The sequence below is a fragment of the Amblyomma mixtum genome, chromosome 2 (assembly GCF_055824585.1).
Source record: "Amblyomma mixtum isolate Tamu chromosome 2, ASM5582458v1, whole genome shotgun sequence".
In the NCBI taxonomy this organism is placed as follows: domain Eukaryota; kingdom Metazoa; phylum Arthropoda; class Arachnida; order Ixodida; family Ixodidae; genus Amblyomma; species Amblyomma mixtum.
Genome location: NC_143013.1, coordinates 158,486,422 through 158,513,809, shown reverse-complemented (window position 1 = coordinate 158,513,809; position 27,388 = coordinate 158,486,422). Strand labels below are relative to the sequence as shown.

The window sequence follows — 27,388 nt, the reverse complement described above, 5'->3', positions numbered from 1 at the left end:
GTTTGAACGCGGAAATTTTCCTCAGAAAATGTGTGATGTCTAATCTTGTATCGGCTTTGTTGTTGCCTTGCAACAACTGTGCCCGTTGCGTCACTGTGAAATCCAGTTTGTTTGGCATCCCTTCCAATGCTTCTCCGCAATTTATGGGCCATTTTCCTGCCTTTAATATATTGCACTTGAGGAAAACTACCACCATTATTCCCTGCTTTATGTCCGTAAAGATTATTTCCCTCTTCGTCTCTCGTGACTCCCGCGCTTTTGCTGCCTGTACTAGCTGTAGACAGTCCTCTTCCTCACACCACCTGCCGGAAAGATATGGGAACTTTCCTTTCGGTATGGAATAGGCTGGTGTTCTGTAACCGCTTTCATCCTTTAATCACGAGGAGTAATTAAGAAGGCCGCGTAATTTCGCCGAATACGAAAAAGCTTGTAACATCGTTCGATTGTGGATAATTTATTTTTAGAGCTGAATTCATGGAACAGCACATAGGTACAATTATTCATAGCTGCATGCTGCATCAAATAGAATACGGAAGTAAGCACCTCTCTTATGGGCAGTTTGACGGATTATCGTGACGACAAAGAGCTAATGTATGAAAAAATAAATTTGGGGGGGGGGGGGTTTCTAGCGCAGTTTCGCATCTGCACTCAGGGCCAACGCCATTCCGCTAGCTCGACCACAGCTGCGGCCATAAAGAACCAGACCACCGAGGAATAGCCCGCAGGCAAAACCATTTATTGGGATCTCCCAATTCTGACGGCCTTACTCGGTTGCGCACAAGCAGCAATGTGGCCCGAGTAGGAAGGGTGTTTGAGTGCTGCCGGGCACAGCAAAATACGAGTATACAGGCGAATCAGAAGCCGCTTTTCTGCCTTTGAGAGACCTTCACAAGGGCGGGAATAACGGCCATGGCCATATTGATGAAGTAAATGTCTTTGAAGGAGTAATCTGGAGTGAATTCGAGATCCTGAACGTCTGAGTCAGAGGGGAATGTCCGGTTAGAAGGCGCGCCTCAAGGCCCATGCGAGGAGGACCCCAAACGATACGCCGGTGAGCGGGGTCCCCAGTCTAGAGGCTGTTTTGGAGGAGGTAGTAGGCTAGTTACGGCACCCAACCCTGCTTGGCGTTGTGCCATGCAACAGCTTGCCCTAGAGGGTCTCACTTAATACGGCAGGCGTGGTATGGTGATGCGGTTTTTTGTTGTCGACGTAAACAAGCCCAGGAAATCGCTCTTCTCTTTAGCTCAGCCGTCTCCATGTACCACGAGGGACTGAACATTATGCAAAGTAACCGCGCGAATTTCAGATTTTCACTACATCTGATCGATTTTGTTGCCCGTCTGAAATGGTTGGTGCGAGCGCAGAAAGCATTTTATAGGTAAGATTTTTCAACGAGGAGGAAGTCTGCAGTGATGAGTGTCTCGCTCTAGAGCTTGGGTTTCTCAGAGTAAAACATCCCTACTCAGTTACGCGGTGTTCGCTGCTGGTGTCAAATAGATGATGTTACTTCATAAATGTCAAGGTGTTATATGACTTATTAACACATAATGATATTCTTGCACTGTGGTCACTACACAATGTAGAAATGATTAAGGGGCTTAATGTCCCAAAGCGGCTCAGGCTAGAGGGACGACGTAGTAGAGACCTCCAGAAAATTTCGACCGCAAGGGGTTGCGGTCTTGCACTGAGATCCCACAATGGGTCTCCAGCAGTGCGACCGCTAGGGCAAAAATTGAACCCGCGTCATTTAGGAACGCAGCCGAGTGGCATAACCACAGTCACCGCGGCGGCATATATAATTAGGGAGCTCCTCTGGAGCTATTTAGTGGTAATGCATGTGTGAAAACGGCTTTTAAACCAACCTCAATGAAAACAATAATTAAGAGCAGCATTTTTTGTGTAAAATATACGGCAGCGGTTCAGTTAGTTTTAAAGCCGACTCTTCCATACAAATAAATGCTTTATATATTGACCGTAGTAGCATTGAACGTTATTCTCACTACAGGAAAACGATTATATAGGCACATGTGCATGAAGGTAAAGAGGTAATTTTCGGAGGCAAAGGAGAAACTGAGCTTTAAGTTAAGCGCAAAAAATTAAATCACGGTTGGTGGTATGAACCGATACCACTGATCAGGGGCTTGCCTTATAAGGCTGTCTCGGCGTATTCGTAAACCCAGAACAGACTTCTAAGCTGAAAGGGTGGAGATCCCGTGATAATGAAGCACAGATCACAGGACTCCAAGAGTTCTGAACGCATGAGAATCATTTCTAATGGATTATCTGCAGAGCTTAATTTTGTGCCTTGAGGCAGATCTGTCGAGTGCAAACATATCTGTTGGCCGAATATCATTAGGTGTTCACGGCGAAACCACATAGGTCGTATAGATGGGCATCATATGATGCGCTGGTAGGACACTCACTGTACAAGAGAGGGAATTGTCAATTTCATACGTTTTAAGCATTTTCCATAGCGCCCTACGAATGTCTACTTTACAGTTTTCAGGCAGGTCGTTTGCAAGTCTCACTTGCGCCTTAAGCAAAGGGCGCGCACACTCCAGGTACCCACTATCGACGCACAAGCGGAAGTCTATTGCAAAAGTCTTACCTATTGTATCTTTGTAGTTGTGTGCCTTACTATAGTGTTTGCCTCAAGTTCCATGCTGTTTTTGCTTTCAGCTTGAGGCCCTACTCAACACGGTACCCAACAGCGGCTCGCGGCCAAAGGTTGAGGTATGGTCGGAACATAATCTCCGCACCTATTCGGTATACAAGTTTAAATCTGCGTAAGAATAAAACCTCACTGATCGCATGCCAGAGTATCGAGGACACTTGCTGCTCGCCCCGCGAATCATACTTCTGTTACGAAAACATGGTTGACTTTATGTTGAAACTACAGCAGCCCGCAACACACCCTGTTGAAAGTATGTTGAAAACGTGGAGAGATTTCGGTGATGCAGTGTGTACAGCATATGGAGCGCTTGTTGATAACTGGCACATGAATTTCTCTTGAGTATGCGCTAAATTAACACAACACAAAATAAAGAAATCCTATTAATACATTCGCATTGTGCAGATGGACTGACGACCGATGCAATTCCCGGCGGTATATTCACATTTTTGCTGCCATTTCTCGTTAACGTGACGCTGAGCTCCCCACTCTTGTAGTGCTCCAGATATACGCACAAACATACTTGTGCATACATATAAATACACATCCATCAGATAAACAGCATGGAACAGTATTTCACACTAGGCTATGGCATGAAATAAAAGTTCATAACTTTTCAATCATAAGCGCAATCTCGGTTCAACCCTTATATAGTCCTGCCCACCGGCGTCCGGATCTGCGCAGGTAGTGCCCTGCCGATCAGCAAAGTTATGTAAATTATTACTATTAATATTTCTTTTCATGTAGTAGAAGTAATCGAGTTCGCATGCATTGATCTGTTAGTTGGAGGCCTTGATTCATGCATAAACAATTGAAATGAACCACTAAAAAATATCGCCTTTTTTATGAGCGCACATACTAATCCTCCTATGTAGGTATGCCTGATAGAGCATATTGCACTACAAGCACTTTTTTCTATGCCAGAAAATGACTGAGCGGTTTACGAGAATTTTAACAGGTGCTGCATGCGTTCTTAATACGTAAAATGTTATACAGCAGCCGAAGAGTTGTACACAAATGCATACAGTAGCGAATGTGATCATCAAGCTACTGAGAGATGCAGTCGAGCACAGCAATGAGATATCCCAGCAGTAACGAAAGGGGAAGAAAAGGAAGCCTTAGGATCAATGCGAAGGGGGAAAGCAGGTGGTGAGGATCAGGTAACAGCAGATTTTTTGAAGTACGGAAGAGACATTGTGTTAGAAAAACTTGCCAACTTGTATACGCAATCAGTGCCTTGTACCAGAAGCTTGGAAGAACGCTAACATTATCTTAATTCATATTAAAGGAGAAGTCAAGGACTTGAAAAATTAGACCTATCAGCTTACTGTCCGTTGCCTACAAAGTGTTTACTAATGTAATCGCTAACAGAGTCAGGACAGCCTTATACTTCAGTCAACCAAATAATCAGGCAGGCTTTCGTAAAGGATAGTTTACAATAGACCACATTCATGCTATAAGTCAGATGACAAAGAAATCCGCAGAATATAACAAATCCCTATATATAGCCTTCATTGATTACGAGAAAGCATTTGACTCAGTGGAAACCTCAGCTTTCATGCAGGCATTGGGGAGTCATGGTGCGGCACAGTGTTATGCGAAAATATTGGAAAATATTTGTAACGATTGCACAGCTACTATAGTTCTCCATAAAATCAGCAGTAAAATTCCAATACAGAAAGGTGTCAGGCAGGGAGAAACAATCTCGACAATGCTATTCACCGCTTGCTTACAGGAGCTATTCCGGGGTCTGAAATGGCAAGAGTTGGGGATAAGAGTCAATGTAGAATACCTGAGTAATTTGCGATTCGCCGATGACATTGCCTTGCTAAGCCACTCAGGACATTAACTGCAAAACATGATCGATGAGTTAGACAGGCAGAGCAGAACGGTGGGGCTAAGAATTAACATGCACAAAGCCAAAGTAATGTTCAGCAGCCTAGCAAGGGAACAGCAGTTCGCAGTTGGTAGCGAGCTGCTGGGAGTAGTAAGAGAATATGACTACTTAGGGCTCATAGTGACCTCAGATCCGGATCATGAGAGGGAAATAGCTAGAAGAATAAGAATTGGGAGTAGCGCATATGGCAGGTGCTCTCAGATCATGAATGGTAGTTTACCAATATCCCTGAACAGAAAAGTATACAACAGCTGCATCTTACCGGTACTCACCTATGGTGCAGAAACGTGGAAGCTAACAAAGAGGGTTCAGCTTAAGTTAAGGACAACGGAGCGACCTATGGAAAGAAAAATTGGTTGGTGTAACGTTACGAGATTAGAAGAGGGCGGAGTGGCTCGGGGAACAAACGCGGGTTAATCACATCCTAGTTGAAATCAATAGGATGAAGTTGGCCTGGGCCGTGTATGTAATGCGAAGGCAAGATAACCGCTGGTCCTTAAGAACAACGGAGTAGATTCCTTAAGAAGGCAAACGTAGCAGGGGACGGCAGGAAGTTCGGTGCGTGGATGAGGTTAAGAAGTTTGCGGGGATAGAGTGGCCGCAACTGGCAAAGGACAGGGTTAATTGGAGAGACATGGAAGACGGCTTTGCCCTGCAGTGGGTGTAGTTAGGCTGATGATGTTGATGGTGATGATCATACAGTACCGGCGCTACGTCTGGCGCTGGTACTGTCGTGTATGTTTCTGTTTTCTCCCCGCATTTCGCGCAGTTTTCTTTTTGCATGATTCAAGAGTACCCTTAGCGAAAAAGAGGATGTGCTTAAAATTCATTTCAAACGTATTGTAATAATTTCATATTTATTTCGCATTTTTTTGTTCCTATGCTTAAACTAAATGCTTTCTAAGCATACTGCAAATAATATTTTGAACTTTCTTTAATATACGTGAAAAGTGCATTTTTGCCCACTTGGCATATTTATAATGCATTAAAAATATACTAAAGATATACAATAAATACATTAGATAATACTAGAAATGCACTAAAATATACATTTAATACATTAAAATTATATTCACTTCGACTTCAAAAAGGTCTTCACAGAATGAGAAGGGTGAATGCTTCAACTGCAGAACAAATCGGACAAGCGCAGTTACAAGCGCATTAGGTCACGGGATGACATGGGAACGGCAAAGATAGGAAACAACAAATCCTCCAACAATCGCCATACTTGGCTTGTTTTATATATAGCCACCGAGAGCGATGCACTAACTTGCCCGGTGAGGCGTTATTTGCGCAAAGACTGGGCACAAACATTATCCCAGGTGTGCCCTACTGGTCGCGTTCAAATCGGGAGGCGATGTAGAACAGAATTGCTAGTCGTAACTTCCGTTAGATATAGGTCAGGAGACGAACTGTCAACCAATAGATACACGGGCGTGTAAGTGAGCCGGTCGGCCTTGTCAATTGTGGTCCTTTTCGCTGGCATATTCAGGCCCGGAAATTCCCAAGGCGTCTTTGTCGGTATCATGTTATCACGTTCTCCGCACGTAGTGTAAATAAGTGGTGATTACGATCCTGCTAGAAGTTACGATAAACTACTGGACTTAGAACAGAAAAGCCTTGGGCAGGTTGGTAATTCATCGCAAGACTGTAACCATAGCACGGGAACAACGCAGGCGTTCTCGTCACGTCTCGTCTTTGTCCTGCGATGTTCCCGCGATATGATTACTGTATTGCAACGAAAGGACGACAGAAAAGGGGGAGTTTTCACTGTTTCCTAAAATGTCATTTCGAGCTCTAGATTGTTCCACGGTAGCTTGAAGTGTAATGCAAATATTTTTACGCGGACTACCGATTTGTTAGAAATTAACTACCTGGACGGATTAACTGCGTATTTACTTTAGAAACATTGCCAACATAAGAATGCAATTTCCCGAAACTCGGTTTCGAGCATTCGGTTATTCAACGGCAGCTTGAAGTGTGCTGCAAATATGCTAAGGCGGACTGCCAATTTGCTAGAATTTAAGTATTCTTTGGACAAATTAGTTGCGTATTTACGGAAGTCGACTTCAAATACGTTGACAACACGCAAATGCCATTTCCCGAAACGCGATTTCGAGCACTCGACTGTTCAACAGCAGCTAGAGGTGTGCTGCAAATACTTTTAAAAGGGCTGTCCGTTTGTTAGAATTTAAGTATACTACGGATGAATTAACTTCATATTTACGAAAGTAGACTTTTAATACATTGACAAGATGCTAAAACTGCATACATATACGCTTCCAAGGACTGCCCGTTTTTTAGAATTGGAGTATACTTTGGATGAATTAATTTCATCTTTCTGAAATTACACTGTTAATACACTGACATGATGCTAATGCTGCGTACATATTTTTTCACATATTTGAAAAGTGCTCGAAGTATGCTTTAAGGGAGGTATATTTGGCATATTTTAAGAATATATATTTCGAATACCAAGCATGAAATTCCAGGAAAGTATTTCCTACATATTCTTAGTGCATTCATGAATACAAAATATGTCTAAAATGCAATCTAAATAGCCCGCCGTATATTTCAAACGTATTAGTTTTTGCTAAGGGTAGAAGAATATTTCTAAAGTAGTATTACATTCTCCTGTCGGAACAGCTCATAGAGTCGCACACAGTGTCACGGATGGTTGCAAACCACGTATTGTCAAATATATTTCTCAAAGAAAAAACAGCAGAAATTAAATAGTAATTATGCACCATATTTGTTGAGTTTTGGGGCACATACCTTCTGTTGAGTGAGTGTTGTGTAAACATAACTAAAGTTAAATTTCAGTTAAATTTCTGTTGGCTGAACACATGCTCAACATTGCGTGAACAGAAAAACAAAGCTCATTTTTATAACGGTTGCCAGCCATACACTGGAGTGACGCCAATTTGGTTCTATCGTATCTCTCGTGCCTTAGACACACTCTGTACAAGTCTGGAAATGATCCCTGTAGCCCATATTTTCTGAACGGCTGAACCCTGCTGCTAGCCGTGGCAGTGGTAGTAAGTGCTCACCCTATCTCCCACACTGTGCAAGTGCACCTAAAACTTGCGAGCAGACTCTGCCCCCCTCCATATATGAATCCATGAGAATAGCTGTTTGCTACGCCGTACTGGTGTACAATAAAACTAAAAGATGTTGCCGGCAAATGCAATTGCCGGCAGCGCTCCCGCCCGTGCATGCCCTTTGACCATTACTGGCTGGCAGGCCCTCATCAGCTGGCTGTAAAACTCTCAATGCAATGTTCTGGCTCCATCTGATGGCACAAGAGGCAAGCTGCATAATTTTCCACAGGTTCATTGCGGTTCGCAGCGGCCGTACTGCCGGGCAAGCCGATCGGCGGATCGGCTGCTCGGCCTTGTGCAACTTAACCGTATGATTGCCCCTCGGTTGCGACGGCGAAGTGTGCAAGAAATAACACCTGAAAATCAGATGTGTTACTGTTTGGTCCTTAGACGAATATAGAGAGTTTTTAGTACCAGTCACATGGGCAGGTCGAGAAAATCTCTTAATGCTGCCACGCGCCTTCAGCGTTCAAAGCTATGATTATCCCCAGATATATTCATTACAGTTCGTTGAGAACCTGGTTAGCACAATTCTACACAAAAATCCAGTCAAACAGGTTAAGAGTCTTCCTTACAGTTATTTAATTAAGTGCTTTAAATATTTAGTGCAGTAGTAAGCTAGAACAATTCTCCGGAGAAAACTGGTTGGGAGAAAACCAATCACATCGCAGGGTGTGTCATGTGAAAATGCAAATGTAGAAGATCGGTTTATGCATCCGTCTTTCTCTAATCTGCAACTATAGTTGGCAGCCGTTCCCTTAATCTCATCAGTTCGGAGTGCCGGCTTGCCTAACCCAAACGTCTAGATATTAAGGCGGAAGCCTTTAATGCCTCATCGTTGTGAGCAGGAGCTGTCGACAGAAATGTCACGCTTTTCAATTGGTCGAAACGGTCGTGACGTCACAGTGCGCGAATTTCAAACGGGGCCAATTGTACTTGTGCTACTAACCATGCAACCAATTAAAGGGATCGTAAGTAAGTTTGACTGAGTTTAGTTAATTGCTGACTTAACCAATTAGTCTAACTAACCTATCTAGTAAGACCAGATAAATAAAACCGAGTAAGAAATTGGCCGAGCTTGGGAATCGAACCCCGGTCTCCGGAGTGCGAGTCGAGCACGCTACCACTCCGCCATGCCAGCTCGATGGTTTGGAATGAACAAAGGTGCGTCTAGTGAATACGGTGTTTTCGTTCACTCCCATCTTCCTCTCTTTCCGTTACGGCGAGGTTTAGGTGTCCACCGAGATATAACAGAGAGATACATTTCCTTTCCTCAAAAACCAATTTACCGACGAGCAAGGCGTATTTGTCCGCGTTTCAGATTGGTCCAAATTGTCGTGACGCGCGCGAATTTTGACGGGTGTCCACCGAAATATGTGAAACAGTTAGCACACAGCTTATGCTGGTGACGAGGGCCAAGGCAGCGGCAGAGGCCAACGGGATCCTGGACTAGGGAAGACCGACCACTGAAGCTCCACATCTATCTATCCCCATCCCCCTACTCCCTAACTCTTCCTTTTGAAAAAAAAAATAATAAATGTTTTCACTACTACTACACTACTGCGCAACTTCCTTTCCTCAAATACAATTTTCGACTAGTGTCTACTGAGATATGTGAGAGAGCTAATGCGCATTTTCCTTTCCTCAAATACAATTTTCATTTTCTTCATTATGGCCCCTCTTTCTTCGTTCACTCACACTTCCTCCCTTCCTGTACGGTGCGGCTCGGGTGTCCACCGAGATGACTGAGAATTACAGCCCCATTTCCTTTCCTCAAAAAGCGTTGCGTTCAAAGGGCAATGCATCGTGCCCAACGGGTTGTGGCGTTCCTTGAACTCCGTGGCAGCGCTACAACGTGCTGTCGCGTTCCACTCCTAAAGGCGAAGCTTGAGCGTCATTAATTGGCAGTTAATACACCAACAGAATGGGAAGTGAACAATCGCGCAGCAGAATGCAGCACTCAGGCTTTCGCCTTTCACCACTTTAGCCGCTAAAGTTCCTCGCAACTTTTTAGCCAAATTAACATGTTGCTGCGTAGCTTCAAGGAACGCAGATTCCACGTTCCCCGGATTGAAGCGGCTAGGAGAAAATTTGCGTCAAAGTGTGTGTGCCACAGAAAAGTGTGGTTGCGAAGTTTTATGGTATGCATTCTGTGTGTGTGCAAGCATATAAACCAGAGAAAAGGCTTCGAAGGGGAAACTCAAGATGCCACAATTTATGCGTGCCTAAAGAACTAACAAAACAGCGCACTGCACGCACAAAGATAATCCTGCAGACAACCACCGTAGTCCTACCACACTAAAGGTCCTGGCGAGTAAATCACAGCCGCACTCATACAGGCTTGATACCAAAAGCGGGTGGTCCGCACGCTATGTCGGACGCGGAGTACGGACAAAATCCCAGGTGGTACCTTGTTTCAAGAGACGCCGCTGTTCTACGACAGGAATTTTGAGGATTAGGTGAAGCTGGATGCCGACGTAGGAGCGTCCTCACACCGGTGACGAGGTCTGGGAGGTAAAACCAGCGGCTGGCTGAGTCGGCGTTTCGGAGGTGTTAACACAACGCTCACCTTCCGAATACGCGGTCAGCGTCGTGATCCACGGGACCGGGGCATCAGCCTATGGGGACCACTTCGAGTCAGTGGGCCTTACGATCAAACACCTCTGGCAGCAGCCGGCGGCCGTGCGCCAGCGTCCTCCGCACCTGGAACGTTCCTCCTCCTGTCCACCTCGCAACTCCTCCTTTTATACCTCTTCATTTTCTTCTTCTTCTGCCTCGTTTTCGGATTCGTGGTCTTCTTCTCCATCTCCTTAAAAATACCACGGCACTCTCCTTTCTTCGCCCTTCTATTTCTCTCAAGTGTTACGTGCCAATTAACATGCCTTTTCATAGGTCTATCGTTTTCTTTTTCTCTCGTGACAGTGTTTCACGCGAAAAAATTGGCAGTGGCTTAGTTAACCTATGCCAGGATATACGTAGCGAGAGGTACAAATTTATCTTGGTTACACCTTTTCAGATAGCTTTGGTTTCTCTCCCGAGTTGCGTGATAAAATCACGTGATCGGATACACGGCGGACCTTCACGTCGTCTTCCATCGCCGCATCGCCTTCCGGCTAGGCCAGGGCACGCCGCTCCGCGTCGCGATGTATCTCCAGGCCAGGCGCTCTCTCTCTGCTCCGGCATCTCAGCCTCTGGCTTGGCCGCGCGCGGTTCATTGTTCCTGTTCTCGGCAGCCAGCCGCCAGGCCGCAACCTAGGGAGTCGGAGAGTTGAGATTCTCCAGTCTCCAGCGCCGCTTGGCAGCGCCAGACTCTCCTTATTCCATATGCAAATTGCTATAAACCGCGGCGGTATCACCCTGCATTTATACGGCGACGCAGCTTCCCTGCGCATACGCAGTAGCGCGCGCCCTGCATGATCACATCTGGCTAGGGGCCGGCGCGCGTAATGACTTCACTCGACTCCTCGCGCATGCGCTCAGCTGGCGAAATGATGCGATCGGTGCGGCGACGAGGCGGGAGGTGAGGCGCGCGCCGACTGCGCACTGACACGTCACTCAGCTCCTCGCGCATGCGCAGAACTGCACCTGTTCGAGTTACGCGAAACGGGGAATCTGTGGACAATGTAGCTGGTACAAAAGCTACAGATACTTCTCCAACAGTTAATATACTTATACTCCTCCGTAGCCTCACTCTTATCTTTGTGCACTACTGGCAAGACGAACGCAACCCGGAAAGCGCCACCCCTCACAATCATTAGGTGGGCTGCTTGTTCTAGTAGCCCATTGGTCACCTCCGCGGATCGGGCTTGGCCGACCCAGGCCTTCTGGCTCACCAGGTCGGAGCAGCCGATGAAGGCTGCCTCGCAGTCCTCCTGGCTGGGCTTATGTTTTGGGGCGAGGTTCGGGGTTGATTGACATGTACACATCATGTTGAAGGTGTCCGATGACCTCCCCGCATAGTGCGGGCAATGTCCTGTACATGCAGTCTCCGAAGAATTCTCCCCTCAATGCAGGCAATGTCCTTTACATGCAGGATCAGTGTTATAAAACTTCGTGCACAGCAGTGTTTATGTAAAGGCGGAGCAGAGTGCGTCCGTCTACCTTTGTAAGGCCCCTACAGGGATTAGAATAAATTTCCGGACCGAATTGTTACAACTGAATAATTTCTCATAAATTGAGGGCATGAATGGGTTGGAGATCCGTTTCGGAAGGTTCTGAAGGTGTTTCCCGGAGAGTGAGAGCGTGGGTGATGGCATCTACCGTTTCATTGCCTTCGAGGCCCACTTGAGCAGGAGCCCACACGATCGCTCGAGACGGGGAGGCTCCGAGGTAGTCGCTATTTTAAAGGATGTGATAAGCAAAGTAAGGAATGTACCCCTATTCAATAGTTCTGCAGGCCCCTCTCGAGTCGGGGGTGATGACTCGATGATCCAGGGACCGTATTACGGATCGCTCTTACTCAAAAACATTATCAAAAACGTTGTCACTGCACCGTTCTGATCAGCCGTGACCGGCAGCCATATTGATTTTTGTGTTAGCGGCTGACGTCGTAAACGTGCCGGATGTTGCTTACCTAATTATGCGAGCTGATTAAGAATTTTTTTGACAGCGAAGAAAGTTGTGTGGATGTGTTTGAGACCGAGAATGGCGGCTGTTTATATCACGGGTGTCCCCGCGAGCAACAGTGTAGGAGGTTGCATGAAGACTGTTTTGAAGCTCACACGAGTTTTTCAGTTGTTTCGAGGCTTCGACATAGGAAGGAGACTGCACAGTGTCTGTGCGACGTACTCGCCGATGAACTGGGAGGTGTGCTTGTCACAGCGTTCTCATTGGAGCGGCAAGTGCTGTGCGCGCTGCGCTTCTTCACACCAGTGTTCAAGGCACCGTAGAAAGTGAAGCACGCGTCGGCGTTGCCCAACCGACTTGGACAAAGTGTTTGCGCATTGTCAACGTTGGATGGCAGAAGGTGCGCGCCTTCCGGCGAGACTCGAAGACAAGACATCGCATCGGGTGGCTCGATGGCATACTCATCGCCAGCAAAACGCCCCGGGGCTCTCCTGCAGACATGCTGCAAGGGGTTCTACGCTGCGGACGTCATGATAGTGAGTAGACCTTAGCTTCAGTTTTTGATCACATGAATTCGTTTAAATCCGGTATCTTGGCAACAAACCTTCAGGGGTAACATTGTGCTGTGCACGTTTTCTTCTAGCATCTGTGGCGCTACCATGCGCACTCTGGCCATGGGCCCGCGCTACCCGTATCCTTCAAAGACGAGTTCGTCTCGCGGCATTCCGCGATGGCGGAAGGCCAGCTACACGACGGAGATTTTTTCATTGTAAGCAGTAAAAAACCCCTGTCAACCGTCGGGCGACCTAAATTGCATATAGAGAGCTTCATCACTATGAATTGGCCCGGATCTGCTTACAGCTACGTTACACCAAAGCAGACTGATTACAGTATGGTAGTGTATTGCCACCCTTTACATTATTTATAATTGTAGCAGAAGCACAGGAAGCATATAACATTGTTGAAATACATGGCATTTCTTGTCTAAGAAACCAACACAAAATGTACCTGACGGCACTTGTGTTGTATAGAGAATCATAGCGCATCATTTTTTTTTCAGTATGATGGTAAAAGTTGTCCTTACAGCAGTGCTCAGTCGTGCATCTCAATCATGCATTGTCTGGCAGTGGGCTACTTAGCACGAGTCGTCCATTTTATAGTAGAGCGTCCCGCAAGGCTTTTTAGATCACCGAGGAAGGGCATACGTAACAGCGTAATTTTTTGTTATGCAGGAGACAATGTCTGCCCACTGGAGCCATGGTTGCTTGCGCCAGTGGCGTGGCACCACATACCCGACCCAGCAGATAGCCTGTACCACATTCCAAAAGCTTTCACGCAATTTGTCGTTGACGCTACGTCGGTGCGCCGCGGAGCTGCTTCTGGTGCTTGCGAAGGCACCGGACACACCACTGTCAGTGGGTGTGCGCAGTGTGAATAAACATCGCGCGTAACGCACTTCACAACCTCATTTTGGATGCGCCCATGTTATCAGAGGGTGCAGGTGACCTGCCACTGACCAAAATTATGGGCCGCCACTAAATGCTGGCAGCCTAGTAGACTGCTTCCCTCCTCACCTACCTCCTTGGGACAGCAATGTGCTACGGTATTCTCGGCCTCCTTAGGGCGACCCGGCTCCAGAGGTAGGCGTACCTAATGATGGTGCAGCGGCAGTGATTGCCGCGTGTCGGTGCACAGCACGCATCTGCAAGAGTGTGAGCAACTGTGTGATTTTGTGTCCTTGGCCAGTGTGTGTGTGGTGAGAAGCCTGCAGTGACAAAAGAAGTACCCCCACCAGCTGTCACTCCATTGACAGTGCGTTCGGCAGTATACCTCTGTAAGGAGCCAGCGCCTCACTGCAGCCAGAGAAGGCGCACGAGGTGGCGGACGAAGAAAAAAGGCGGAAGTGGAACTTGGCGAAGAGAGCGTGCGAGGCAGAACAGGAAGAACGCGGTCGGCGACGGACGTGGACCATATCTGCTGGCTTCCCGATTTCGCCGGCTTGGGCCTCAGCCGCAGACGCCCCGGCTACCAGACCTGGACAGCCGTCATCAAGAGCCTGACCCACCAGACCCTGGCGCCGCTGTTCCCTTCCTGTCCGGCAGCCTCTGAACACCGTCACCCCCACTGCTTACCCGGCTGCCGTACCTGGAGCCCGGAACACACAGATGTGACGGCTTCCTGCGCCAGCGTTGAGACCCGCCGGGACATCGGCGTCAACCGTACGCCAACGCTGTGGCGCTGACGCTGCCCCCGGGAAGACTGCCGTCAGCACCACGTCTCCGTTAGGGCATCGACCTGAGCCTACTGACTTTGCCGACGCCCCGCCACATGTCCTCGCTCGACGCACCAACTACCCGCCACACTCATCACTCGGACACGAAAAACTTGATTGCAGCATTCCTTTTTTTGAGCTCTGCCCTTCACCTATCGAGAATGTTTTGTTTTTCCGTTCTCGTTTTTTGTTGTTTCCTTTCAACTCCTCCTTCCTTCCTCTACAGGCCCTCGTTGATTTCTTTTACTTTTTACGCGTGGTAAATTTATCCTGCAGTCTTTCCCCTCAAACTCTGCCAGCCCGTCAGCACCGTGTTGCACGACCTCTTTCCCAACACGGAATACATCTTGAAACAGCGCGCCAGATGTGTGAAAAGCATTATTGTGCACTCTCTTTTGCCAATGCTTACGTGAACCCACCTGCCCCTTTCCTGCTATTACTTTCCAGCTTGGTACAGTGCCTGCGGTCATTATTCGTGTGATGAACATGCATAAGGCAAAAGTGTAGTGCCGGAATGAGGCACTAAATATTTGTGGCGCTTTTTTTAGTGCAGCATACACTGGGTAAGCCTGTTTATTTTTTTAGGAAAAGAATTTCAAAAGAGCGCTTCTGTTGCAAAAAGGCAGTGTACATACAAGCATGCTTTAATTTTGACATACAATAACCATATTGCATTTCGAAGTGCAGTTGAGAAAAAAGTTGAGTTCAAAATGCCTACTTTCTTTTATACAGAGACTGCCTGTGTACACTGTGCTAGAGTAATGCATGGCAGATTATTAGTAATGCATTTTCAGTATTAGGAAACGCTTTAGCACTTACAAAATGCGTAAATATCAGAGATAAACAATCAACCTGACAATATGTGACTAGGGGTTTCCCTGGGTGCTAAATAGCTGTAAGTACAGCAAGGAGAACGCTGTAAACAAAAGCATAATAAATTTTGTAAGATGCAGTGGCCGCAGTGGCTGCTGAATGACTAAACAGTCCTTACTGGTAGACAAGGATGTGTAAAAATCAGTGCCGCCGCGGTGGCTAAGCGGTTATGGTGCTCGGCTGCTGACCCAAAAGACGCGGGTTCGATCCCGGCCGCGGCGGCTGGAATTTCTTTGGAGGAGAAATTCTAGAGGCCCGTGTACTGTGCGATGTCAGTGCACGTTAAAGAACCCCAGGTGGTCGAAATTTCCGGAGCCCTCCACTACGGCGTCTCTCATAGCCTTAGTCGCTTTGGGACGTTAAACCCCACAAACCAAACCAAACTAAAAATCAGATACATCATTGAGGAGATAGTGCGCGAGTAGAAGTCATTTTAAAGTAACAAAATGTGCAACACCTTACTGGGAATGTTTAGCAGCTCAAGGATATACAGGCAGATAAGTTACGGGAATCTTGAGCACTCAGGGATTGCCCCATAACTGACACCTAGCTTGGTTTGTGATCGAACAAGTCTATGCAGTCTTGTCCATGATGACCCGAGATAGTCACATTGCCAAACGGCTCGAGAAATTTTTTAATCTACGTAGTGTGTGAGAAGTGTAGTTGTTTTCAAGCCAATTTTCCTGTTTGAATTTGTTATCCCAATCGTTTACAACTTTAGTCATTAGTATTTTGTACAAACTGAAGGCTACCTTTCCTTCTGGAATGGCCTATATACAGCCTGCCTGAGCTAAGATGGACCAAGATTTAAAGAAACAATAAAACGTGTTCTTCTGAGCTGAAATGAAGTGCATGTTAGCAGCTTTGAGAAGCATGTAAAATCCTTCAAACACTGTCCTCACCACACCCAGCGATTCCAATACGATTGCTCCGTCTGACCTGCAAAATGCAACATATTGCACACCACTGCCACCTCCTACTTCGATTGCCTCTGCTTTACCTCGCGTCTACCCTTGCCTGGTGCTCGGCTTATTTAGCACGATATGCTTGAGAAATGGGTCTTTCACCCTACCTTGAGCAAACAAAAAATACCCTTGTGTCATGGTGCTCCTTGGCGGCAGATGCCCTCGGGCCATAAAAATTCACTACCATCATGCTCTGCTTCATTTCCAAGGATCATACGCAAATGTAAACACTGCCTCTACACATTAACTGTACAAAAATCAGGTGCTGCGTGCCAGCGAACGCACAACTTGCTCAGCTTGCTGTCCTGTTAGTCGTTACACAAGCCATACAAGCAACCCACTTCTTCCTTTGTTTAACCGCTGATGAGTGAGATCAGCAAATGACCTTGATGGAACAAGCTCTTTCCCTCCACGGTAACAATAGTAGAGTTCCCTAACCAATTTTGTCTCTCTCCAAACAAAATATATGTGGGGTAAACATCACAATTTCAGCATCTCGCAGAGGGACTTTCGCCGAGCGGGACAGCCACAACACATACGGAACATCAAGTGGTTATACCCATGTTTTCGTTACGAGGAAGTGTGATTGTTTCCAGTGGCCGGGCTCTCAGTGCAGTGCTCCTAGCAGCTGCGCCTCTCTGCTTCCGTATGTCGGCAGCTGGTGCAGTCTGATTCATTGTCTTGTGGTATTTTTAAACAAAAATTAAAAAGTGCACGTTACCCTGAAAACACATTTGTCATCGAGAGTAGGCGCCGACCGAAGACATTGGCTAAATTTTTCTTCGTCGATTTTTCAGATGTCCTTGCAAGTTGATCTCGGCACATCCGTAGCAATCACCACCTTCAAACAGAATTCTCCGCGCACTTAAATCCGCAGGCGCGCTCTAGACGACGCGTAAAAAGCAGGAGTGCCATGGAATGAGCTTTTTTTTTCTTGCTGCCATGTTCCTGATGGATGGATCGATAAATGGGTGGATGGACATGGCTGAATCCTTTAAATCGGGCGGCAGCTTGCGCTACCTAGCCGACACTTCTTTACGGTTAGCGTACCCTCGCGGCAGCAAAAGTCACTGAAGAGCAAACTCAATTGCAAACCTGCCAAGGCTTCTTGTTTTGCCTGGAGTTCTTGACTTCGAAACAGATTTTGTTAGCAAAATAACACATTGTTCATTTTAAGCACCGCGTGTTTGGAGCAAAACGCTAGCCTCGCGACGTCATTTGAAGATCACGCTCTCAAAACAGAGAGCGACATTTCGGGTGGTTCGTAATTTGGCCCCTGGTCGGCGGCGGCTAGTGAAAGGCTCGCAGAAAACCAAGTGCATCACAGGGTGCGCAAGTGAAATACCTGCTACTGTAGATTAGCTGATATATCGCTTTTGCTAAATCTCTTAACATAATGCAGCACAGCTTTTTAATGCTCATATGTTAGTGTTTAACGCCGCCGGCACGCGCATAATAGATAAATTGGTGATGCAAGGTGCAACTGTATATATGTCGTAGTATCGAAGCCAGGCTGAAGTGATTCAACATTGTTCCAAACTGTTGTGGTCATTTTGTACGCTTCAAGTTTAGTTGAGCTTTAAACTGCGCATGGCTGAAAGTGGCAGGCATTCTTTCTGATGACCGCAGAGGACGCTTGCTGCGGCGGCGCCGCCGAGTCATTTAGTTCTTAAGGGCGCTAGTCAGCGAAATGGTGTTTCGCTTGGAAGCCACTGCCGCAGTCTTCCTGCACGCCGGACTGCAGTCAGCACTACGTGCCAATAGCCTCCTGCCGTGCCGTAATGAGTATGCATTTCCGGCAGGACGAACTCCAGACATACATATCGATTTAGTCAGGCAAAATTCACCAGTTAATAGGAAATTTGCGAGGAAGGGCTATCGCATTTGCCTGATTACTCTTATTTTCCAAGTTAGTCGGAGTACCGTAGCTTGGAGAACAATAAGGGCATCAGAGATTGCGTCATGTGGAAAAATGGGCTGATGGTATAGCATGGTTAAACCTGGTAAAAAGGGATAACTTCATCTTCGATCTCTTCTGCACGCCACCGACGGATGGCTTCATTCCAACAGCGGTCTCTGGCTTCCTCCAGCAGAACTGACTCGTCCATCTCTAGCCAGGGCTGGACCGCCAAACGCCTCTTGTATACAACCGCCTCGCCTCCTCTCCGCTCCACTGCGGAGCGACGGTTTCGACACGTCCGCCGCAGCCATGCTAACCGCGCGAAGCACTGCGTGAGGCGAGTGGTGTGTCGTGACGTCACGCGCATGCTCAGTAGGCGGAGCGCCGGCACAGACACGGCCGCCGCAGCCACGCTAACACCACCAAGTGCCAGGCAAGGCGAGGCCCCATCCCAGCTGCACCGGTTACCATGACAACGGCTATGCTCTCTGGCACCGACACGGCTGAAGCGCAGCCACCTTGACGGTTTGAAACCTGGCGCGGTGTAGCGGTCGCTTCAAAACTGCTACTGTAGACTGTAGATGAATTAACACCTCGCACACGCGTGTTTCCGACAGCCGCTATCTTTGCGCAGTGTTGGCATGCTGAGTCTTTGCCTTCGCTCCTCTTCGCTGTCGATCGCAGCGCTGCCGCCGCGCTGCCGGTATTTACAGCAGTGATGATGATTACCACATTTTAAATTTAAATAATATAATAATAACGGCCGACGTAGGGCACGTGTCCTTGAGGCGTCATCACAACCTGCGCACCTGATTGTGAACTGCGCTCCGCCACAGTGGGCAGTGGCCAACCTGGGTCTCACAACCCCCACCGGTGGCAGGACCAACCATCGCACTATAGTAGCACATCGCTTAACCGCAGCACCACTGCGCCTGGAGTTTTGTAAATGCTCCCAGCTATCTCTGAATGCAGAGCGTGACCATTTCTGTATTTATGAGCGTTAATCCATTAACGTTCTAATGTTATATCTTTCAAGCGGAGATCAAGTGTCAACATACTTGGTTTATGAGTAAATGTTTTAAGGGTGACAAAGCAGAACAACCTTGGTTGGCAGCTTCCGGCACTTCGTTTTGCAAACTAAAGGAGCTCTGAACTACCTTCGGAGGAGAGCAAATAAACTCCCTCTATCACTACAATGTCTCGACTTCTAAGCCTGAGCCAGACAGTAAACTTCAAGAAGATGCAAAGAAGCGGCAATCGCGCGCGAAAGTTGGAGAATTCTTTCTGGCAACTGTTTCATGATTGCGCATGAAACATGAAACAGATTCATGTGAAATCTTGGGTTCATAAGGGTCTCTCACTTTCGCTGTTTACGTACTATTTTAATCGAATGGCTGGCACTGCTCTAACTAAAAAACCACCTAGAGAGAATAGCCTCCCTTTCTTTGTGTCACGTGCGATAAATATATGAAACAGGTGCAAATACCCATCACGTTGTCCAACATTTACTTTCGAAGGCACTCGTCTCCGACACCTGATATTTGGTTAGACTGCTCACAATCTCTCAGTGGCTGAGGTGGCCAGTTGCTTAATCTAAGGTCGCGGGTTCGATCCCGGCCGCAGGGCCGCATTTTGATGACGGCGAAATGAACAATCCGCGTGTGTTGTGCGATGTGAGAGGACGTTCACGAACACCAGCTTGTTTACATTGATCTTCAGTCCTCTAATACGGCGTCTTTTATAGCCCATGTGTCGCTTCGACACGTTATCAGCAGATATTACTATTGTGATATGTATCGGTAAAAGACTTTTTATTGCGCATCCGAATGCTGTTTGTTGCACGCGACGCAAAATAAGCAAGGAAAAGAGGGCTTGTACCCAGTAAACCACATACACTTTATAGATGTCTATTACATGTACCGCCTGGACATGATTAATCTCCATCAGACATCCATATATATCTGGCTGACTTAGAAACAATGTCCCCACAACTGCAAAATGCCCCTCCATATCTGGTAACAAGGACGTACTATAGAGGTTGCAGGAGGACGTTAGGGATATGCCGTGGACCTTCTTTGTGTAGCCCATGTAGACCTATTGGAACATAGTGGAGATGTTGCTTTTCAGTGTGGAATGTTGTTGTAAAGGTAAGTATGAATATTACCATTTAGGTTTGCCAAGGGCATTCAAAAATATTGATATGATATTCTCACGGCTAGAGATTCGGGACACCCAGGACACGTTTTACTGGCATGCCCCAGGCAGCAGCGAACTCCCGAGCTGAACACAAAGAAGAGCCGACGAAGAAGAAAGCACTGCCCCCACCATCTCTAGAGGGAAAGCTGGCCATTCAGCCCATGCATACCAGTGGGCAACGCATGAAAGCCGCCATGATCCAGCGGTTTGTGTATGTTGCCAGCTGTTTAGACACTCTCTAAATCTGGACAAAGAACGGAGTTGGAACCTGGCAACGTAGACCGTGGGAAGATGGCGGTATGCAGAGTAGCTATCGACTACTCTAAACTGCTGTAAACAACGGGAAAATCGCCGCGTTTAGACCATTTCCAATTGTATGCAGTGTCGCATACCGACTGCAGTTTCATGTAGGTGGCTTCTGTGTACTGAATTGTTATTTGAAGGCAATTACAGCGATTGTGACGCGCTTGGAGTGTATTTCGTCCGTAGAGCGCGCGGGAGTTTGCATGTCCTCTGTTGCCGAGTGCAAATACACGTCAGAAATTTGCTTTGGCCCCAAAAGGACGAACACAATTCGCAAAGGAAACGTATGCCCAAGGTAAATGGAGCAACTGCTCTGCCTGGTTTCTTTTGAATGTTCAGCGTTTTGTTGTATTAAATGTCGAAGGTTTGTTTAACTACCGCGGGCCTCTCGCATTTTTTTTTATCCTTCGCCGAGCGAGACTGCGCCGTGTCTTTACTCGCGCGGGACGAGCTCATAATGGGTTTTTTTCGTACGCAGCAACGCCCAGAGCTTGATCACGAATGACTGAAACAAGGTGGAGGCAGAAATATATGAAACAGCATGTACCGCTCGGGAAACTTTCGTTCGATGTGTAGCATTGTGCACACTAAATTGTGAGTGCTTGGTTGGTTGTTGTGGTGTTTTGTGTTTTGTGCTTTTGCTTCTAATGTATGACACTGCTTTTTTGCTGCGATTTTTTTATTCCTCTGTTTGGTTTAAAAACCTTTTTATGAGAAGCTTGTGCCGCTAGTGCTTTATACGCACGGGATACAAAAGAGTCCTGCGATTACATGTATGCTGTCTTGTTTTCATGCCGATTTCCTGTCACTGGCTTTGTTCGGAGCGATAATGAGCTGTGTCGCATGCTTGAGCTGAGGATGATTAGTGTGCCTCTTTTCCGTCTAATAAACAGTTGGTAGAATGCGTATGTGTTGTCCTTCTTCTTGTGCCGTTGTCGTTGCGGGGCCGTTCATTTCAACAGTGTTACCTTTAATTACCGCATGCATTAGTGCTGAACAACGTAATAAAAATGCATTTAAACCAGAACACCTACATCCTTTATAAACAGCACCAATGTGTACTCTGTCAAGCAGATTGAGGCAATGGCGTTAAGAAAGCCGAATACCGTGAAAAAGTAAACGGCAGCAAAGTTGATTCGCTTCGTGTCATCGGCCTTTAAAGAGAAATTCCGAGAACGGGAGATTTTCGTTCACACCCTTTGCAGTACGCTGTTGTCGCTAACTGTGCATATGTACCACTTCCCACGTTTACTCACAAAATGATGCGAAATGTCCAATTCTTTTGGAGCTTTTGACATGCAGCAACGCACGAAGGTGGCATCGCGGTGCACGAGAGCGCGAGTGCCTTGTTGTATGCAGCTCCCCATAGTTAAGCAACTTGAAATCAGATTCAAAAGCAGAAGTTTAAAACCGAAACTCCGAGAGCGTGTTCTCAGTTTACTCGTGAACATGTTCCCAATCGTCCGATATTAAAAGAAATGACCACAATCAGTATGCTACAGATTACAAAACGTATTTAAAACATTCAAAATATGCGTATGAGTGACATAAAATTATTTTCTCTGCCGTAGTTTTCCGAATTCAAGTTCGAACTTCACCCATCCTTGATTTCGCGAGAAAAACTATGCTGGCCACATTAATGTGCTGTAAGATGGCGTCCAAGATGGCGACTTACATGCGTGGACCCATGGAGGAAGGAAAACTAAGGAGAGGCCCTTCGTATTCCCAATGCATTGGCGAGAATGTGGCGGAAGTGACGTCAAATTTTAGGCTTAAAAAGTCGGGCCACTAGCAACGTTGTCGTTGTTGCTAAGAAAACTCGGGCCACTAGCAACGGCGTACGGCGTCGTTAGCGTCGTTGTTGCTAGGGGCCCGAGTGTTTCTCGGTGGCGGTGGACGGGCTTACGGCTCGGTGGGTTCGGCCTTGCGTGTTAAAGTCTACATGCCTGGCGTCGTGAGGTTACGCACGCATCTAATACTGCTTTTAAATGCAGCAAATAACCGCTCATTTGATATTTTGTTCGTCAAACTTGGTGTCGTTACGCGGAGCGATCGATGCATTGAAATGAATCTCGCGAAAAGGTGGCAATCCGGAACCGCGCTTCGACACGCGAAGAAGCGTAGATTGTTTTGATCAGCGAACTTTCGCACCTCACCAAACAGCACAGAAACATGAAGCCGCTCTCGGCGATGCTGAGCTGTGTGTCGAAGGCCACACGGCGGGTGTACGGTAGCCCGAGGAGGATGGTGAGCTGAGCTATAAGCGGCGCGCAATGTCGTCTTTCTTCGCCTGGCGTCGGAAAAGGTTCACCGCACCTGTGCGCCGGTCTGTGTCTAGGTGCGTGTTTGCGGGGAGGGAGGTGGAGGAGTGTAGCGGCGAGCGGCGCGGTTTTTTTTTATTCCTTCCTTTTACGAAGCGCTTGCGAGCCGCGTACCCCGCCCCGTAGCTCGGTGGAGAAAGAAGATAGTGAGGAGAGCCGATCCAACTTCCGGTTGCGGGGCGGCTTCAAAAAAAGTGACGTCAGGGCCTCTCCTTAGTTCTTTCCTTCCTCCATGCGTGGACCGCTTTGCTGAATCAGCTTTACCCCCCTGCCCGCCACCATGGGTAAGGCTAGCCAGAATAGCAGTTAAGGCAGTTCGGCCGGGAGGCGGCGCCACGAGAATGCACAGGAATGTGGCATTGCTCCCCCTCCCCCTTCAGGAAAGCGCCGCCCTCGGCGCGGCAGGTCGTGCGGGCCGACAGCCGCGTTCCCGGGCGCGAGATTTTGAGGCATGAACACCTGCTGTTCATGGAGGGCCCGTTCTGAGGCGCAGTAGTCCTGGTGCATAAAGCAGTTATCGGGGAGGGGCGCGAAATCAGCCTTGTCGGTCGTCTTGATCTCGTACGCGAGGAGTGAGAGGCACTAACACAATCATCTTATAAGCGGACAGCTGGACAATATGGGCGGTCAGGATGGAGAAAGCCAGCACCTTTACGCTCTCAGTCGTCTGGACATTGGCTACTTCCAGTTTGAGGAGCGCGCGGTCGTTGAGCGTTCCCGACACCGAGGCGTGGGGACTCTGTCCGACGAAGTTTTCAAGCCGCAGCGTGTTGTGGTCGGACAGCACAGCGAGTGTGGGATGGACATCGACGTTGCCGAATTCCATGAGGCAGTTCTGGCCGATCACCATCGCGACGGGTGCGCACGCTGAAGACCTTAGTAAAGAAAGAGAGGCTAGAGAAGAGTGAGCTGCTAGAGGGCGTGGTAACATAAGGGAGTACTGCATCCCAGTTGCGGTGGTCCTCGTCGACATACATGGAAATCATGTCGGCGATCGTCTTATTTAATCGCTCAGTCAGTGCATTAGTTTGCGGGTGATAAGCTGTTGTTCGTCCGTGACTGGTAACGCTGAGTCGCCTAACTTCCTGTGTCAGCGCCGAGGTAAAGGCCGTTCCTCTGTCAGTTATAACGACTGTGGGTGCGCCATGATGAAGCACGATGTTGTGCATGAAGAAGGTGGCAATTTCCGCAGCTGTTCCACGGGCAAGAGCTTTCGTCTTACAGTATCGACTTAAGTAGTGGGTGGCGATCACAATGTACCGGTTACGCAGCGAAGACTCCGGAAAGGGGCCGAGCAAGTCATGCCGACCTGTAAGAAGGAATTTGTGGTGGATCAATAGGCTGCAGTAGTCCGGCCGACTTATTCGAGGACGTCTTGCGACGTGGACACTCACGGCAACTTCTGACGTAGCATTTCACAACCTCCGCGAGCTTGGGCCAGTAAAACTTATGCCGTTTGCGTGCCAACGTTCAGGAGGAACCAAAGTGACCAGAGGAAGGGTCATCGTGACACGCGTGCAAGACTTCATCGCGAAAGGCATTAGGTACAACGAGCAGATAGACAGCCTCCATCGGCCCACAGTGTTTTGTTTTTTTTTTTGTACAGGATGCCGTCTCGTAAACAGAATGATGACAAGCCGCGTGAAAAGATTCACGGCGGAGTCTGAGCGCTTCGTTCAAGATAGTCAATCAGAACCGTAATTAAATGTCGTCTCGTTGGCGTTGAGCCAGGCCGGACGCGGAGATGGCCCCAAGAAAAAGGGAATCGTCGTCAAGGTCGGCGCAGTTGGTTGGAAGAGGGGCACGTGAAAAACAATCTGCATCACTGTGTTCTTGCCCTGACTTAGGCACGATGGTGACATCAAATTCTTGCAGTCGGAGGCTTCAGCGTGCGAGTCGCAATACAACCAATACAGCGAGTGGTGGTCGCTAATCACTCGGAAATGGCGGCCATACAAATAGGCTCGGAATTTCGTTACTGCGCGCACAATACCCAGGCATTCTTTTTCGGTGGTGGAATAGTTCACCTCAGATCGTGATAACATGCGGCTTGCGTAAGCGATTACACGTTCGACACCATTCTGCCACTGTACAAGGACCGCGCCAAGGCCAACGTTACTCGCGTCTGTGTGCAGTTCTGTGTCAGCTGCCTCATCTACGTGCCCAATTATGGGTGTGCTTTGAAGACCCGTGCGTAGCTCTTCGAAAGCACGTTGTTGCTCCCGACCCCAGAAGAACGGGGCGTTATTTTGGTGAGGCGGGTAAGAGGCTCAGCTATGCGGGAGAAGTTCTCAGAACGCCGATAATAGGCGCAAAGACCCAGAAAACGGCGCACACTTCGCTTGTGTGCAGGAGTGGGAAAAGAAGGAACGGAGGCAGTCTGGTAGGGGTCTGGGCTGACGCCCTTGGCGCTCACAATGTGGCCCAAATACTTCAGGTCCTCGAAAGCGAAGTGACATTTTTCTGGCTTAAGGGAGAGACTGGCTGAACGGACCGCTTCGAAAACATCGCGCTGAGGTGTTCTTCGAAAGTATCGGAGAAGATGACAACATCATCCAGGTACACGAGGCAGGACTTCCATTTGAGGTCAGAAAGCACAGTGTCCTTCACCCGTTGGAAAGTTGCCAGAGCTGAGCATAGACCGAAGGGCAGTACCCGGAATTCGTACGAACCGTCCGGGATAGTAAACGCGGTCTTCTGTCGGTCACGTTCGTCCACCTCTATTTGCCAGTAGCCACTGCGTAAACCGAGAGATGAAAAGTATTTAGCGTGGCGCAGCCGGTCTAGGGAGTGATCAATGCGCGGCAAAGGATGAACATCTTCCTTAATTACTTTGTTGAGACGCCAGTAATCAACATAAAACCGTAGGGTCCCATATTTCTTTGAAACTAGGAGCACAGGCGAAGACGACGGGCTCTTCGATGGCTGTATCATGTCGTCCTGGAGCATTTCTTGAATGTACCTTCGAATTGCATCTCGTTCCTTTGAAGATATCCGCTACGGCGACAGGCGTAATGGTCTCTGGCTTTCGTCAACTAATATTCGATGTTTTCTTATCGGCGTTTCTCTAGCTCTGGAGGTTGAGGCAAAACAGTCTCGGAAAGAGTCAATGACAGTCTGCAGCTTGCACTTTTGCCTAGGCAGGAGATTCGGGTTCACGTCCAGTTTAACCGGAGCATTCGTTCATTCTACTGATTTCGTAGTCCCGATCAACACGTACTCTCCGGCGAATTCCCCGAGTTCTTCAAAATAAGCAATCGTTGTGTTGGCCGCTAAACGTTGGGGTTCACAACCGAAATTTGTTATCAAAAGCTCGGCTCGCTTATTGTTCAATTCTATAGTCCCGCGAGCTACACACACTTTCCAACCCAGGAGCAGCGAGATGTTGGCTTCAGCGATTCCAGGAGTGCCGGCGCTGTTATCGCACTGCACAGTTACTAACATTCTGGTTAGCGACGGAATCGCCACGTCATCATCGCACACCCGCAACTTAGTCCTGCGTTGCTGGGGTTCATCGACAACAGTGCGGTGTGAAGCAAACGAGAGAATCAGCTCCTTTAAGTCGATGACTGCCCCATATTCTCGGAGGAAATCTAAACCGAGCATCAGATCTTTAGAGCACACAGGAAGCACAGCAAAGCAGCCGGGGAAAGTGACGTTGCGGATCTGAATTTGCACGCTGCAGATGCCGGTCGGCGTCACAACATGGCCGCCGGCTGTGAGGTTCTGCGGCCCAGTCCAAGGTGTCAAAACCTTTCTGAGGGTCGTGGCTAGCCGGCTGCTTATCGCAGAAAAGTCAGCGCCGGTATCCACCAGTGCTGTTATTTCCCAATTATCGGCGGTTACTGGGATTTCAGTACAAGCCAATCGCTGGCTCTGTCGGTGGGCTCGTCGGGTCAGTTGGTCGTCGGTCTCGTCTTCGCTGAAAATCGTCGCGTGGAGGCCCTTGCCTCTGTCCAGCTGACATCAATTATTGGCATACTGAAAGAACACAACGTTTTTATTTTGGAAACATTTTGGAACAACATTTATTGATATATCAAAAGCGTCTTCGTATACCCAAAATCATAATGTCTATATAGACGTCTATATAAAGAGAATATGACTATACATAGATCAATACCCAGGTGAAAATTTCTAACCGGTTCCAGTGTAACTGTTTTAAGGGACACATTTCCAGTTGTTGCAACTGGAAATTTGTTCCTTAAACCAGTTGGGACTGGAACGACATGCAGCTGACCCCTCTTACAATTCCAGATGGAACGGAGACCTACTGCATCCCAGCCACAGACTTCCCTATGGAGTCGTCGGGACGTCCAAGCA

The 27,388-nt window shown here is 47.9% G+C and overlaps 1 protein-coding gene across 1 annotated transcript in view; it reads right to left on the bottom strand.

The window, feature by feature from the left end:
- Positions 1-23,915, bottom strand: part of LOC149361393 (uncharacterized) — a 49,625-nt gene extending 25,710 nt beyond the window's left edge. Inside the window, exon 1 of the mRNA XM_089568065.1 lies at positions 23,715-23,915. Within this exon, the coding sequence (XP_089424191.1) occupies positions 23,715-23,915 (201 nt within the window). The remainder of the gene's footprint in view (positions 1-23,714) is intronic.
- Positions 23,916-27,388: the final 3,473 nt, after the last annotated feature.